This window comes from Drosophila ficusphila, unplaced genomic scaffold (assembly GCF_018152265.1).
Source record: "Drosophila ficusphila isolate 14025-0441.05 unplaced genomic scaffold, ASM1815226v1 contig_794, whole genome shotgun sequence".
Taxonomy (NCBI): domain Eukaryota; kingdom Metazoa; phylum Arthropoda; class Insecta; order Diptera; family Drosophilidae; genus Drosophila; species Drosophila ficusphila.
Window position 1 is genome coordinate 309,593 of NW_025064740.1, and position 15,159 is coordinate 324,751.

General features: G+C 41.6%; 2 protein-coding genes across 2 annotated transcripts; one reads left to right on the forward strand and one right to left on the reverse strand.

The window, feature by feature from the left end:
* Positions 1-165: 165 nt before the first annotated feature.
* On the reverse strand, positions 166-2,372 carry LOC108101147 (cytochrome P450 4e3). Its single transcript, XM_043209298.1, is given in 9 exon segments — positions 166-552; positions 554-721; positions 1,287-1,336; positions 1,339-1,491; positions 1,494-1,880; positions 1,883-1,939; positions 1,942-2,050; positions 2,158-2,253; positions 2,346-2,372. Coding segments are annotated over 9 exon segments (1,110 nt in total). The 3' UTR covers positions 166-489.
* Positions 2,373-11,141: 8,769 nt separating this feature from the next.
* LOC108101195 (zinc finger protein Xfin) lies at positions 11,142-15,074 on the forward strand. The gene is made up of 4 exons (XM_017205439.2): positions 11,142-11,520; positions 12,369-12,748; positions 12,805-14,174; positions 14,262-15,074. The coding sequence occupies exons 1-4, from the start codon at positions 11,517-11,519 to the stop codon at positions 14,836-14,838; spliced, it is 2,331 nt and encodes a 776-aa protein (XP_017060928.1). The 5' UTR covers positions 11,142-11,516; the 3' UTR covers positions 14,839-15,074.
* Positions 15,075-15,159: the final 85 nt, after the last annotated feature.

Consider the following 15,159-nt stretch of genomic DNA (forward strand, 5'->3'; position numbering starts at 1 on the left):
GAAATCGCAACTCACCTTAAGCCATTCATAATTAAATTATAACCACTTACACAACTAAGACAATGGCTGAAACTTGATAAGGGTAGGCTATAAATACCCGTGGAAGGATCCAACGTTATTCTCATTACCAAAATGAATCTGAGACTAAAAGCAGTACTATTTTTGGTCTGCAACCTCGGTGGATCATTGTCTATTAAACTTAAATTAGGATAATAGAACGCTGCATCGTTTGAAAAAATTAAACGTAATGGTTAAATAATAAATGTAATCAGAAAGATTTTCTTTTTTAACCGGTGACTGGTATTAAATTGTAGTTTAAACTTGGTAAAGTTGTGCAAATACAAATACGTACTTAATAAAAATGTGTTGTATTTTTGTTTTTAAATACACAATTTGTAATTAAGTTGAGACGTTAAGACTAATTGTCAGACTTAAGAGTTATTACAGCTGAAAGAACAGGATCGTATTTGTGACGTCCAACTTTGCGCCTTACTTTTTCTTCGATATGACGGTCTTAATCTCCAGAAGTGCAAACTTTTGGCCAATGGCTTTGCCATTGGGGCTCTGCACTAAAAGGTAAATACTCGAAAGAACTCTGATTTTCCTCCTCGAATCGCTCCGGTCGAAAATGATGGAGATCCTTGAAGATGCGATCATTGTAACCCAGCATGACGAGTTCCAAAATTAGGGTGGTGCCCTTGGGCACTATACTTTCATCTAAATACGGTTAGCATTAAATAAAAATTATACTTTTTATACCCTTGCAGAGCAAAGGGTATTATAATTTCAGTCAGAAGTTTGCAACGCAGTGAAGGAGACACCTTAGACCCTATAAAGTATATATATTCTTGATCAGCATCACGATCTGAATCGAAATCCGTGTGTAAGTACGTCTGTCCGTCTGTCCGTCTGTCTGTTTCTATGTAAACTAGTCTCTCAGTTTTGAAGCTATCTTGCTGAAACTTTCCCAAAAGTTGTGTAGTTATTGCACGCAGTTTATAATTCGGAACGAGCCGGATCGGCCGACTATATCGGATAGCTCCCATACGAGAGATTGAAAAAAAAATCTCACTCCGTTGTTTTTGATCAGATCGAGTTGATTTCTTCCAGGTGGCGTTTTATAACTACTATTGAATTTCGGTTTAAATTTTATCGAAATCGGATAACTCTATCATATCTGCTCATATCATCGCCCATTATTTGTTTTTGTTTCTGATGCAGTTTTAGCTGGAGTTTAAGTTTAAATCTGTTCAGAAAGAAACTTTGTAACGAACTCTTTAAATTACCTGGACATTGTGCTGTCGAGAGAGGAGGTATACCGAAAAGTACACCCCGTTGTTGTCGAGTCATGTCCTTCGAACATGAAAGTTGACACCTCCTCGTAGATTTCTTGCCTTGTTAGTGGACGACCATCGATTGTGGAGGAAAGAAGCGTGTCCAAAAAGGCCATCTTTTTTCTGGGCGAGTAAACTTTTTGTTCGTTCTTAGAATTTGCAGAACCTCTATTCTCTTTTCTATCATGTTACTGGCAAAACCCTGCAGCGTCTTCAATGTTGTTTGGAAGGTAGCAAACTCAGGGATAAAACTGAAAAACCGTTTTGATTTCTTAAAAATTTGAAAGGCTCACATGTTGATATTATGGCACATATTAAAATTAGAATATTTCCATTAAATCTGTAATATAGGAAGTATTAGCTTTCTGACTCACTATGTAGTGGCATGAGCAATGGAGGAATCCCGCTGCTCGATGCCATTGATTGGTACTCCCATTGCGGTATCACAAATTGCATCCAAGGTGAGGTAATTGGCATGATCTTGCATATCAATGATTGTATCTCCAGCACTCGCCTCTTTCAGCTGGGCCATAAACTTGGCAGAGATTTCACCTCATGGAAGTCCTGCAGGACGTTGAAATGGAAGGATGGAATGCTCATCTTCGGTGTTTCTGCCATTTTCTGTCATAACTCGTTAGATCACTAAAATCCAGCCATGGGTGCAATAAATCGTAGATATAGGACTTTTGAAGTAACTGCTGGCTGTTGAGAATATACTGATAATAAAAAGGAATCAGTTATTATTAAATTTTTGTATCAATTAAGTTTAATATTCCATTAAGTTAAAATTCCTCAATGTTGTTTATCTCTAAAAAAAACTTACCTCTAGTTCTTTGGAATTGGTTACCACAATGTGACTCCTGTATCCTATCCAGAAAAGAAAGTTTTATTTTTCGTAGTTGTGACACCACTCAAAAAGCTTTGCCAAATAAAGTTTTAAAAAATATAAAACTGATTTAATATATTTTACATAATATAGAGTTTTTCCCGCTTACTCAATTTTGTATATACTGTTAAGAGAATTGCAAAATTGACCATGTCGAACTCACCTTCGAGTTTTGCTCTTTATTTACTTGACTTTGTGCTTGTTTATTTATCTTTCAGACCGACGACAGACAGACTGGCTGAATCGGTAATCTCGTTTGGGCGAGGGGCTCGTCCGCTGCTAGAAGTCCGGCTAAATGATCCATCACATGCCAGGCCTCTAAAAATTATCATTAGCAATTACGTTTTTTTGTGGGCGTAGGGGCAGTGAATCATCGCAGATCTGAGCTTGACAGGCCTAAATGGAGATAAGCCAGACCCAAACTAATGGTTAAAGTCAGAGGCTGGCAACAAAAGAGTTATAACTCTTATAAACAAAACAATGAAGCTGCCAGCCGCTTTCCCAACCATCGATGTGGGCATCTGTTTTCGGAGAGGCGGCTTAATAAAGCATATAATATGAGAATTAATCAAAGACCACGCGTTGACTTTTCGCCTGCGTGAAAGCGAGCGATGGGATCGTGACACGAATCCTCAGAGAGAAAACAAAAAAAATACTATAACGATAGAAAGTGTTTCATGGGGAGTTGGACTCATGACAGTCGGAAAAATTACCCCCAAATCGACCCACACAGAAACATTTGCCATTTCACGATTACATCTCCCTGGGCCGGCAATAAATCAAATTGGCAAACGAAAGGAAAAACAGAGAGAAAAGTTTTGCACACTGTGAATGGCTTTTATGGCATTTGTTTGGGGGCCAGTAATTCGCTTGACATCTCAATGCTGCCAGTGCTGCGGCAGCTTAATGCTTAATGCCCAAACTTATAACGGGCGAAAATTTTAATGAATGACGTCGTCATCATCAGCAGCTGAAGCGAAGAGTGGCAAGGACGCCATCCCCCTTCGAACGTCCTGCAAACCTCCACCCGCCCCTTTTCAAGGACATGTTTGGGCGAACAATTTCAATGAACTTTGATAAATCGCCGAGAGGCGAAGGACGACGACGAGTCCGTATTCCGTATTCCATATACGATATCCTCGGTATATAATACACAGCCGGGCATTCTGCTCGACTGGGCTTCCTATTTCCGGTTCCCATTTGGCCGCTATATTTGGGCACCCGCCGCCGAATGCTCAGTGATTATGTAAATTGTTCTGCCCATTTGTAGCAGCTTCCTCTCCCGATGGTTTTTATGTTTATTTTTATTCATCGATTGCATCTATTAAAAGAATACTCCGCGCAATGCCAGCAGTTTCTTTTTTTTTCGTTTGGGGTCTTTTAACGACAAAAGAACCCCATGCGGAAAACGATTAGAATCTCCGGTTCGCCTTAAAGTATGCCATCAATTTGCCGCCCCCGACAATCGCTTCCTTAAATATTAGCCGAGTAAAGCAAACTCTCATCCGGAGAGCCATTTCGGTTAATTATTTCTCGGCTTATCAAGTGGGAATCACACATGTCGTATACGCAATTAGCAGGCCTCCAGCGAAATCGCTGTCTTTAAACGAACAACATTTCCCCAAACTCGCTGCCTCATTATCCCACTTCTCCGCATGTCGGTTGTTGTTATTGCCGTTGTCTTGTTTAATGCATTTTTGCCTTCATGCGGCGCAGAGGAAGTAAATATTGCGCATACGCCACGTTGTGAGCACGCAATGCTGCATAGCATGTTTGGCACGTTCGAAGCCGGAGAGAAATGGCTGGATATGAAGAGCAATTGCCACAGTGGTAGATTTCAGTGTTTTATTTGGTTAACAAATGTGTTTATATGCAAATACGCTTGTCGTATTATGTATGCCTTAGCAAATAACAAACTACACTAATAAGTTTTCTGGTTTTATATTTGTTAATTTGGTTGCTGAACAAAATATTTAATATATACTTATATAATAATACTTCAAATTACTTATTCATTTTAAAGATTTTATAAATATTTTAAATTGTTAAAAATTAATTAATATATAATACAAAATTCAAGTTTTAAAACAACTTGGATAAAGCATTTCCTTTCAAGTTAAGCTTATTTTCAACCGGATTTAAACATCTTCAAGCTTCCCACCGTACTTGGCCAACTTAAAGAAGCCGCATTTACTGGCCACTTAAGGAAGAGAACTCCCATGTGGCCAGCCCCTCGCCCGTGTCCGCCCCTTTTGGGGATTCGCAAAAACTATGCAAAAGCTGAGCAGCCCCCGCATCCCCCTTATCAGGCCATAAAAAGCTGTATAGAATGTTGCAATCAGTTAATTTAAGTGCAGGCCAAGCCAACACGAACAAAGCAGCAAAAAAAAAAAAGAAAAATGGAAATTTCAAATGCGAAAACATACAAACGTGTGTATTTGCCTGAGTGTGAGTGTTCTGCTATTGTGTGTGCGGGTGAGTGTGTGTGTGTGTCTAAACAAACACGCACAGTGTGCCACGCACAGTGGGTCAAGTTCCATTTCGAGTGGATTCATCCCCGAAACGGTATGAATTCGCATTGGACTGGGAATCAGGAAAAGTTTGGGGAAAATCGGGTGGGGAGGGAAGGTAGCTAAATTTTTCTCGACCCGAGGCACACACTCACACACACAGCGACACACACACACACGAAAGCGCACAGCAAAGCACAAGTGGCTACTAATGCAAATAATTTACAAGTAGCAAATGTGGGCGGCAAAACGCCAGCAGCAGATTCAGCAGCAGCAGCAGCCAACGTCAGCAGAGAGACACAGAAAGGACAAAACAAAAATGGGGAAAGCGAAAAAATAAAGGAAAACACACACAAAATAAACGACAGACGACGAGGCAAAATGTCGTCAACAAAAAGAAATATAACAAGAAAGGAAGGCTAGCTTGAGGGACCAGGGCTTAGAATACCCTTAAAAGTCTAGGATTTCTATAGCATCTACAAAACATATACACTACACAAACTGTTTTGGTTGTCTCTTAGATAAAGATATATAAGAATGGCTTTATTATAAATCCTAACCAATCTTTCTACAGGATTTAAAGTTCATTGTGTTGTTCCTGGCCTGAATTTTTAAGTCATAATATGCTTTGCTAATAGTGTATACTGGTTTAAAAATAAAATGAAAATAAATTAAAATAAATGAAAATTATTGCCCTATCTTATCTGTTGTTAAGGATTTTTATACTTTTTGAAACATAATTTTCAAACATAAAAACTTGAAAGATAATAAGACTTAAAAGCTTATTAAAACTAATTAAATTTTTTCTTATTTCAATATTTTTATTTATCTAGATATACGCCAACACATGCAGCTCTCTTTATAAGCTTGTGTGCGTGTAAAAAATACCCTTTGCAAGAGTATGCCGCAGTAGTAACAAAAGGCAAAGGACACTGGCGAGGGGAAAGGGGAAGGAACTCGGGGGCAAAGAGGAAAGTAAGGAAGGAAGAGCAAAGCTTGGGGCACCAAGGAGCAAACAGGACGAGAGGGCGGAGAACGGAAGAGAGGGGCGAGTAAAAAGGACATTATGCGTCTTTTCACATTTGAGAAAAGGACAAATTTGTAAGGACAAGTGTAAGTGAAGGAAACCGAAACAAACACACAGGCACACGCACACTCGCAAATACCGATACTCACACATACACACACACTTATACATAGACTCACACACACAGCGACGACGAATGCCGCAAATGTTTGTGGCCCCGCCCATTCCGCCCACTTTTTGAGGCTGTTGAGAGAAAATCAATGCCAGACCATGAATCAAGATCAGGTTTTCAGAACGAATTAGGAGGCCTTTTTGATGGCATCACCACATTAAAAGCGTTATTTGTTGCAGTTCCACATTGAGCATTTGCTATCAAAGACTTTCAGCGGAATTTCGATCATGATAGTAAGAGGATTTATCTTGAAAATAAGAGCTACGTTAAAGGGTTGCCCAAAGAAAAACTAAAAACAAAAATGTAATGGAAAGGATTTTGTGTATGGGTTCTTTACAGAATTTAAGAATAGCAAGGCAAAATTTTATGCCAAAAATTTAAATGCAAAAACCTGAAGGCTTGCATTGAATAATTTCGTTGTTAGAATTCAGAAGAAAAATCGTTTTGTTTCTTTTATCACTCAATTATTCAAACAATTAAAACAACAGCGAAGCGTTTATTCTTTAGAAATTATCATTTTATTAAAGCACCGAATGCAATCAATTAAAAATTAAATTGAAATTTATGAGCGTACTTGTATTTCGTAATTACGTTTTTATGCAATATAAATTATTTGGAAATAAGTTTCATAAGCACCTTGTCAACTAGCTATTATTAAGATTGACATCGCAATCGTCGTGTTGCTCTTAGTAATAACATGTTTTCATCGGGATTTATATTAAGTAGCTATTTATAAACAACGTGACATTTTCCCAATTGCGTTGCCAGTTTCTTGCACAATCTGCACAAACACTAAAAGTATGGAACATTCTTCGAAGGGCAAAAAAAAAAGAAACAAGAAAAAGAAAACTGGAGAACCGGAAAAGTAGAAAGTGCTTTAATTTTTGGCTGACTGACTTTTCACAACTTTCGCGGTAAATGGGTGTCAGGCCAAAGGGGGAGGGGGTTCATGGCAGCCCAGGGGCGGGGTAAATTCCGGTCGGGGATTGAGGGGGGTTCAGCGGGGGGCGGAGGGGGTGGAGGGGTCAGGTCGACCGGGAATGAGGTGGCACAGTCGCTGGCGTTGGCGCGTGGAGGTAATTGAAGTGACGTTTATGAATGTCATCCGTCAAGCACTCAAGGACATTTACATACAAACACGCACACATGGACAGCCTGCCACACACTCACGCACACCCACACATGCAAAGAAAAGGACAGGGACGCAGAGGGACACGCGTGGGGCGCTCGGTTGCCTGACAGATGCGAGCTTACACAGATTTTTTTTGTGTCTTCATACCCAGTACCTTTTAAAGTTCAATGGTATGTTATATCCATTTGTTGTTTATTTGATTAAATAAAATAAAACTTTTCTATATTTTGCGAAAGTAAATATAACTTACGCCTCCTTTGATTAGTAATTATTATAATTATTATTCTAAATAAATATATTAACACCAGTTGAAGAAAAGATTTATTTATAAAATCTTAAATGTTTTTCGATACATTCCGTGACTGCTTTTTGAAGGCTTTAATCAATTTTTACTAAAATTTAAAATTTAAGGCATTATATCGTTACCATTTTCATTTTTTTTTTTAATTTATTTAAATGACAGACAAAAAAGTATTCCCATTCCAAAGCAACTCGCAAAAACAAATCTCAAAGAAATACTTAAGAATCATTTTAATCCTTTATAAAATAAAATCTTTAATAAGTTAGAAGTATAAAGTAAACCCCAATTGTGCTTTCGATGGAAACGAAATCTCAGCTGGTAACTTTCAGTCGCAATCCTGAACTTGATCTTTCCCACTGGTATTTGCTTTTTTCGCGTTTATGTAGACAAACTCACACACTGTGGGAAATCGAAGCAAAGATGGGGGAAGGACGCTCACCAAACCAATACAAACATGAGTTGTCGTCCTGCACGGAAGATGTGAGTGCAGGACCGTCATCTGTGTGTATCTGTGTTTGTGTATGTGTGTGTGTGTGTGTCCCTGCTGGTGTGTTTTTGTGCGGGCTGGTGTGTGTGTGAGACAATTTAAAAATAAATACAAGAAACTAGCACAGAACTTGATGGCAGTGGGTGGGTGGTTAGTGGGTAACTGGGTGGTTGGGTGGTGCAGGACCACCAGCGAGGGCAGGATGATAGATTGAGAGGAAGCCCGCAGCTGAAGTCCGCACTTACAGCTCTGCAGACTGTCCTATCGTCCTAGCGAAAGGACTCTAAAATATGGGCCATGGACCGACGGAGTATGTGCGATTCCACCACAACCGCTCGCTTGTAGAATTTGACAAAGGTTTACCCAGATCCATATATCATTGTCTTGTTTGTGACGCTGATGAGCCGAGATTTGTTTATGCACACGTCCTTTTATCGCTGGAAAAAGTATCTATGCCATCTAGCCTCCGTTTGATGTTTTTCCATCCCACAACCTTTTTCCCGCGTGAATAGTTCGCTTTTACAAATTGACAGGGGCTTTCCCAAAACCATATATCATTTCAAAGTTCGTTAGATAAATTTGGTTAGCACATGTATTTATTCCTACTTTATCGGAACACAAGTTCTTTTTCCTACAATTTATTCTTTTCTGGAGTCGGTTCGTTTTTCTTTACTAAAAATTCGAATAAATTTGCCTTCTTCAATTTAAGAATAACCCCACTAGTTCTCCACAAAGTAAAATATTAGTTCTTTCTGATTAATTTGTCTTGATTTGAGAATTAATTTCATTCTTCTTTGTCTCTAATTTTTGACTTCTCATTATAAAATTTTTCATTTCAGAATAATTAAGTTCGTATTGTTACAACTCTTTCTTATACATTTTCCAACGATCTTTGAGTTTTCACCTTATTGGTGGCCTTACCAGATTTTTTTCCACACTATCCAGTTCCAAATAAGTCCTTGTAGTCCTTTTTAAATCTCTCACTGTTAGCTGAAAATTGAAAATTTCATCACGATCGAATCGGAACTCATCGCCTTACCCATGCGGAGGCAATTCAGCTTCTTCTTAGACCTGCATGCCATATATACGAAGGATGCGCCTATATAGTAATATATGTGTATATATGGTGGCAACCCACTTGGCTTGTCTACTAATTAAAATGCATGCAATAACCTGAAGCCTTTGTTGCCACATTCTAGCTGCTGTTTTTGTTTTTGTTGTCACCGAGGCTGTTGCTGATGTTGCTTTTTGCCAATGTTGTTGCCTTTCTAGTTGTTGTTGTTATTGTTGTTGTTGTTGTTTTTGTTGTATGCGTAGAAGGACGCAGCAGCAGCAACGTTAACAATTTGCACAAAGTGCTTAGACATCTGAGGGCAACGGTGGCGGATGAAAACATTTCTTAAGGCTAACTTGAGCGGCAGAGGATGGAAAATCCTCCCCACCTGGAGGGACAAAAAGTATTAGGACGGCTTTAAAAGGGCACTTCCGCTCAATCTTTGTGTGTAATCCCATCTATTGATAGACCCGACCATGCCGAAAGCAAGTTACATTTTTAATTGTCTATCAAAGGGGGCTATTTATAAAACAAAAGATTCCGAAATGTCCTTGCTGGCTAATCTCAACGGAGGACATGGCTGGCAACTAAGAGAGAAATAATGGGGGTTTCCTCACACACACACACTTCGGATGTGTGTGTGCTATATGCATTTTTAATGAAATTGGCCGACGATTTGCGCTCGAAAGCAATTTGAAAGCCCAAAAACCCCGGCAGCAACAGTTGCAAACTGCATCACACACTCTTTGTTGCTTCCGCTTTTGCTGGCTCACGTGTGCGGCTTACGAAAAATTAATGCAAATTTGCATAATAAACAAACACTTTAAGCGACGAGGAGCAGAGGAGGAGAGAGGCAGGACATGCAGGACTAGCTGAGAGTTTCGAACAGAGAGAGAGTGCAGAAATTGATTAAGTTGTTGGTGGCAAAACTTTTGTTGATTTTGCTGGCGCAATTTTCAGAGCCCAAAATATATAGAAGTACGTTTTATTGTTTTACATTGTGGTTTTATCAAACTGTGCATCTTATTTATGCCACTCGCTCAACATTGACCTTCTGCACTTGTTTGCCCATATATGTAGGCAAATAAACAACGTTTCCAACACACAATCTCACACCAGCTGGCTTAAAACACCGACATTGACGTCACCTTTGGTTTCCAGTGGGCTGGGCTAAATTGCCGGCACAGAATTGTAATCAGCTTCGAGCCCAATAAACTGCATGAGTGTAAATTTCCTGAATGTAATCGCCCCCAAATCAAAATAGAGTACTCAGTGGCCTTCGAGGGCTTAGATGGGCCAGTCGGCGATTGGGATTGGGATTGTGATGGCGATGGGGACGGGGATTTGGGTATCAATATCAAACGGCAGGCAAAGGTCTAAATTGGGCAAAGCCAGAGCACAGCACGGTAAAAATAAATCCAATTAAGACACGAAGGTAAGAGTTTTCGTTTGTATTGTCAATATTTTCGTTTTGGATTTATAACTTATAAAGTTAAATATCCCTGATTTTAAAAATTTATGACAAGGACTAAGAGTATCTAGAAAATTTCATTCGACTTCAGATACTGACTTCAACTTTTCCTATATCAGTTAAATTTAATTTATTGCTCAAATAATAAAAGTCCTATCAATAAAATGCTGCTCATATATTTTACTACAATATGCATTTTGTACACTCTTAAGCTAAACTTAAGATAATATTATGTTTTAATATAAAAGCGTATTTATAAGTAAACAAAAGTGTTGAAACTTGGTTCGTTAACAAACTACATAGACATTTATTAAGGAAACTTAGTTCACGGATTAATACAAATAAAGACTCATTCAACGATAAGATTAAGCATATAATTTAAATTAATGATCAACATTTTTTGCTAGTCCACTTTAAATTGGAAATTAGTAGTTAGTAATAAAATACAAAATACACACTTTGAAAATTCAGTAGAATTTATAGCCAAGAAGTTATTAATGAAAACTTCTCAGAAAGCGCTATTTGGATCCTTTAAGTGAAATTAAACGTAGCAGAAACATTATGCTTATGATTTAAATTTAAAGAGTTGAAAACAACAAACTTAACTGATAAAATACCAGAAAATACCCAAGCCCAGACTCAAACCGCGAAGGGGAAATGGCGCTCGGAGTTCAAAAGCGATGATCCAAAATAACCAGAAAATACGCGAGGAACTAGATCAAAACCACACTCGTTGCGAACTAGTTCCGCAACCTAAGTTCGCGCAGCGACCAGGGCTGCGTTGCCACCCTCGAGCTGCACAAAGAAAAATAATTTACTCGCCAGCAGCCCATTGGCGTTTTTTCATTTTTTAAAGTGTACTTAAGAGTTGTTAATATTTTTCACAGTGCTCGTTCCCCGCAAAACACAACAAACAATAATAGCCGAATAAGTGTGAGTGAAAATGCAGCGAGCTGCAATCGGCGCAAAACAGAGTGGACCGCAAAGAACCCAACATAATCCGAACCCAAAATCGAAGTCGAAATCAGGCGAAGCCATCATTAGCGAGACATTTGTATTTGTCTGACCCCAGCGGTGTCTGAGAATCTGAGAGACGGAGAGAGAGCAGAGAACCCAAGGAAGCGCCACTCGACCAATTCGACATGGGTAGGTGTATATGGCTATATGCTAGTACCTTTTACATATGTATCGCCCGATATTGGGGGCCAAGGCGGTTGCGGGTGGAGCCCCCTCGATTTCGGGGTACAGCCGATGCAGCCAACAACTAGGAGCCCTTCTGCGTGATGCGCGCACTTCACTTCCAAGTCGCTGTCCTGCCTACCTGCCCCGCCTCCCCTGCCCTTGTCCCCCGCACTCGCCCTTCGTCCACCGACCGTCGTTCTCGGCGAACGCAATGCTACCAGGGCTGAAAAAACAGCGTCGCTAATCGGTTGTTGCTGTTGGTGGCAAGAACGACCCAAGAAAACAGGAAAAAGGGGGGAACATCGAACAAAGGGCGAGCAAACGATAGTTGACACAAGAAAAAAAATAACAGAAATCTGTATTCTAATGGAAACTTGCATGATTAGCTAGTTATTCAAAACAAGCTAGAGAAATTAGTTGAAAACAATTTTGAATTTATTTGTTTTTATGAGTGATAGTTGTACCTCTTACCAAATTTTTTAAGAAGTCCCAAAACGGTAAACAAATTAATATACATAAGTGTTGAAAATAGAAAACCAAACATTACTAAATGAGTAAAAATATAAAAAAAATGAATTATTCTTATTGTTTTTATTCAGTGTTTGCATAGCAGGTCAGTCTCAAAATGGGTTAAGTATTGTTAAAATCTATCTTTCCTTTTTCAAACCTGGTAAAATACCAACAAAGCTTTTTAAAAAATATCGCAACTAGTGCGTTAAAGCCACGGTTTAAATTGACGCATCCCTGGTAGGCGCATACCAACCCAAACCAACCGAAAATCAAATTTGCATTTGTTTACATTCGATTTGCAGCCTCCGAGTCGATGGCCCCCAGCAGCAGTGCAGCGGCTGCTGCTGCGGCCACCAAGCTCCTGGTGGAGATCACCACCGACGGGATACCGAAGCTCCACTGCCCCGTCTGCAACAAAGCGCTGGTCTCCCTTGCTGGATACGTGAAGCACGTGAAGAAGCACCAGCCGCCGGGCGGCTTCGAGTGCCGCCACTGCGATGCTCGGTTTTGCCACGAGGAGGAGCTCACCACGCATGCCAAGGACGAGCACGGAGTCACCGGACCGGCGGCTGGCCAAGAACGTAAGCCGTTCGTTTGCGAAAAGTGCGGGGCGGAGTACAAGTACCAGGAAGCCTATAGACGCCACTGCAGGACCAAGTGTGGCGAAGAAAAGCCACCAAGGGTGAGTCATTCCATTTGCCAAAACACTATCATTACTTAACCTCTTTCCCCCAATAGGAGGAATCCCGCCCCGTGGAGTGCAAGTGCTGCTTCACCCGCTTCTCAAGCACCTCCAATCTGATTAAGCACCAACGCAGTCGTCCGGACACCTGCGGACAGCCGGAGTACGAGTTGCCTTTTAAATCGTCAAAGAAACGAAAGGCCTACCGCAAGAAGAGCCGCAATAGGGACTCGGATGATGATGATGAGACAACCACCGAAGAATCGGACAGCGACGATGACATTCCTCTGGCCAGTCGGCTGAAGACGAAGCTCAAGCAGGAGAGCCAGAACTCGGACTCGGGCGACGAGTGTCCCGACTTTGAGCCAAACAACAGCGAAGACGATGCGGATGCCTCAGCTTTCCAGCTGCCTCCGCCGGCCATGGTCAAAGTGGAGGCCTTCGACGAGGAGGATTTCGAGTACCAGGATGCCAGCATGTATGTGAAGACCGAGAGCACCGATATTTTCAGCAACGAAAAGGATAAGCTACTCGATGTGCTGCTAAACGAGGGCGATGGTCTTAAGCCCTTCGAAAGTTTGAAGGTGGAGCAGGGCGCTGGCATTCTGGACGAGATTGCGGCCGTGCCGCTGGTTGAGGTTGCCGAGGAAGATGTCTTAGAACTAAGGGGACATCAAATGGATACACCAGTGGTAAGGAAGCGAGGCAGACCGCCCAAGGAGAAGATTCCAGTGGTGAAGAGAAAGTATCGCAAACGAAACGCACCAAGATCGCCCTCGCCTGATGATTCATCGGGTACTCCAAAACGTGTGGCCAAGATTAGCAAAAAGGAGCTAAAAGAGCGCCTTAAGATGATCAACAAGATGGAGAAGTCCTGGAAGTGTCCGCACTGCGTCAAAATCTACCACATTCGCAAGCCCTACGAGAAGCATTTGCGCGACGATCACAAGTTGAACGAGGCGGAGATGAAGGAGATCTTCAAGGACGTGGACGTGCATGCCAAGCTAGACGAGGAGGTGTTCAAGTGTCCCATTTGCAGCAAGATTTATCTGGTGGAGAAGCGCTTGGTTACCCACATGAAGGTGCATGGCGAGGACGGCAAGCTTACCTTTAAGTGTCCCTGCTACTGCAACCTGTTCTTCGCAACAAAGGAACAGGCCACGGAGCACGCCCGCGCTCAGCACAAGGAGCTGCTCTACTGCGAGAAGTGCGACAAGTACATGACCGGCCACGACAGCCTCAAGAACCACGAGCGCAACTTCCACTCGAAGAAGGAGCCGCGCAGCCAGCAGCGCAATCTCATCTGCGACAAGTGCGGCAAGAAGTTCACCGGACGCACCTCGCTTTCCGATCACGTGCGCTCCGACTGCGGCCGTTTGCCGCTCTACGGCTGCAGCGTTTGCGGCAAGCATTTGTCCACAGCTGGGTAAGATTTAGTTACAATAAAGGCCACAGTAAATCATATTAATTTTTGCTGTTGAACCTTGTTAACATATTTTTTTCTATTATGCAGTATTCTCAAGACGCACATGCTCCTGCACAAGGCAGACACCCCGTACCAGTGCGACAAGTGCGGCAAGACATTCAAGGTGAAGGCCCAGTACAAGTCTCACTTGAAGACGCGGCACACGGACTACAAGCCGTACAAGTGCCACCTGTGCCCCAAGGAGTATCCGTACAGGGAGAGCCTGCTCACCCACATGACAGTGCACACGGGCATCAAGCGTTTCCTGTGCAACAACTGCGGCAAGCGCTTCACTTGCATCTCCAACTTGCAGGCCCATCGCAAGGTGCACGCCGACACCTGCGGTCAGTTGCCCCTGAATGCCAAGGCGACCCAGTACATGGGCGTGCAGCGCGGCAAACTATTGATGGGTGCCAAACCGGAGGCGGGCATGGAGTACGAGGAGACGAAGACCCTAATTGCCCAGGACGTCATTGACAGGGACATGCCGATGGCCCAGGAGCTGAACTTCCCATCCGACGGCTCTGCGCCACTGGCCACCGTGCCCCTGAACTACGCCTCCACGCACCTGGTGCCACACATCGTACTCCAGACCATGCAGGCCGAGGCCCGACGGTTGGAGTAACTTCGGAACACATTCATATAGCGATCCCACTCAATAAAGATGCTTTTGTAAACGGATGCGTATTCTACTGTACAACAAATGGGATGATTACTACATAATATCTACTTAATGACTGGAATAATTAAATAATATTGAACGATAAATAAGCTACATAAATTGATGTAGAAAAAGGTTTAACGCCATACGGACCTGTCAAAAAACACATTTAAGAAAAATAAATTTTCCTTACAAAAATAGTTTTAAAAGACGATATTTTCTTGGATTTGGAGTTAAAGGATTATATTTTAAAGCTTTCACTCTCATTCAATTATCTTTATTTAT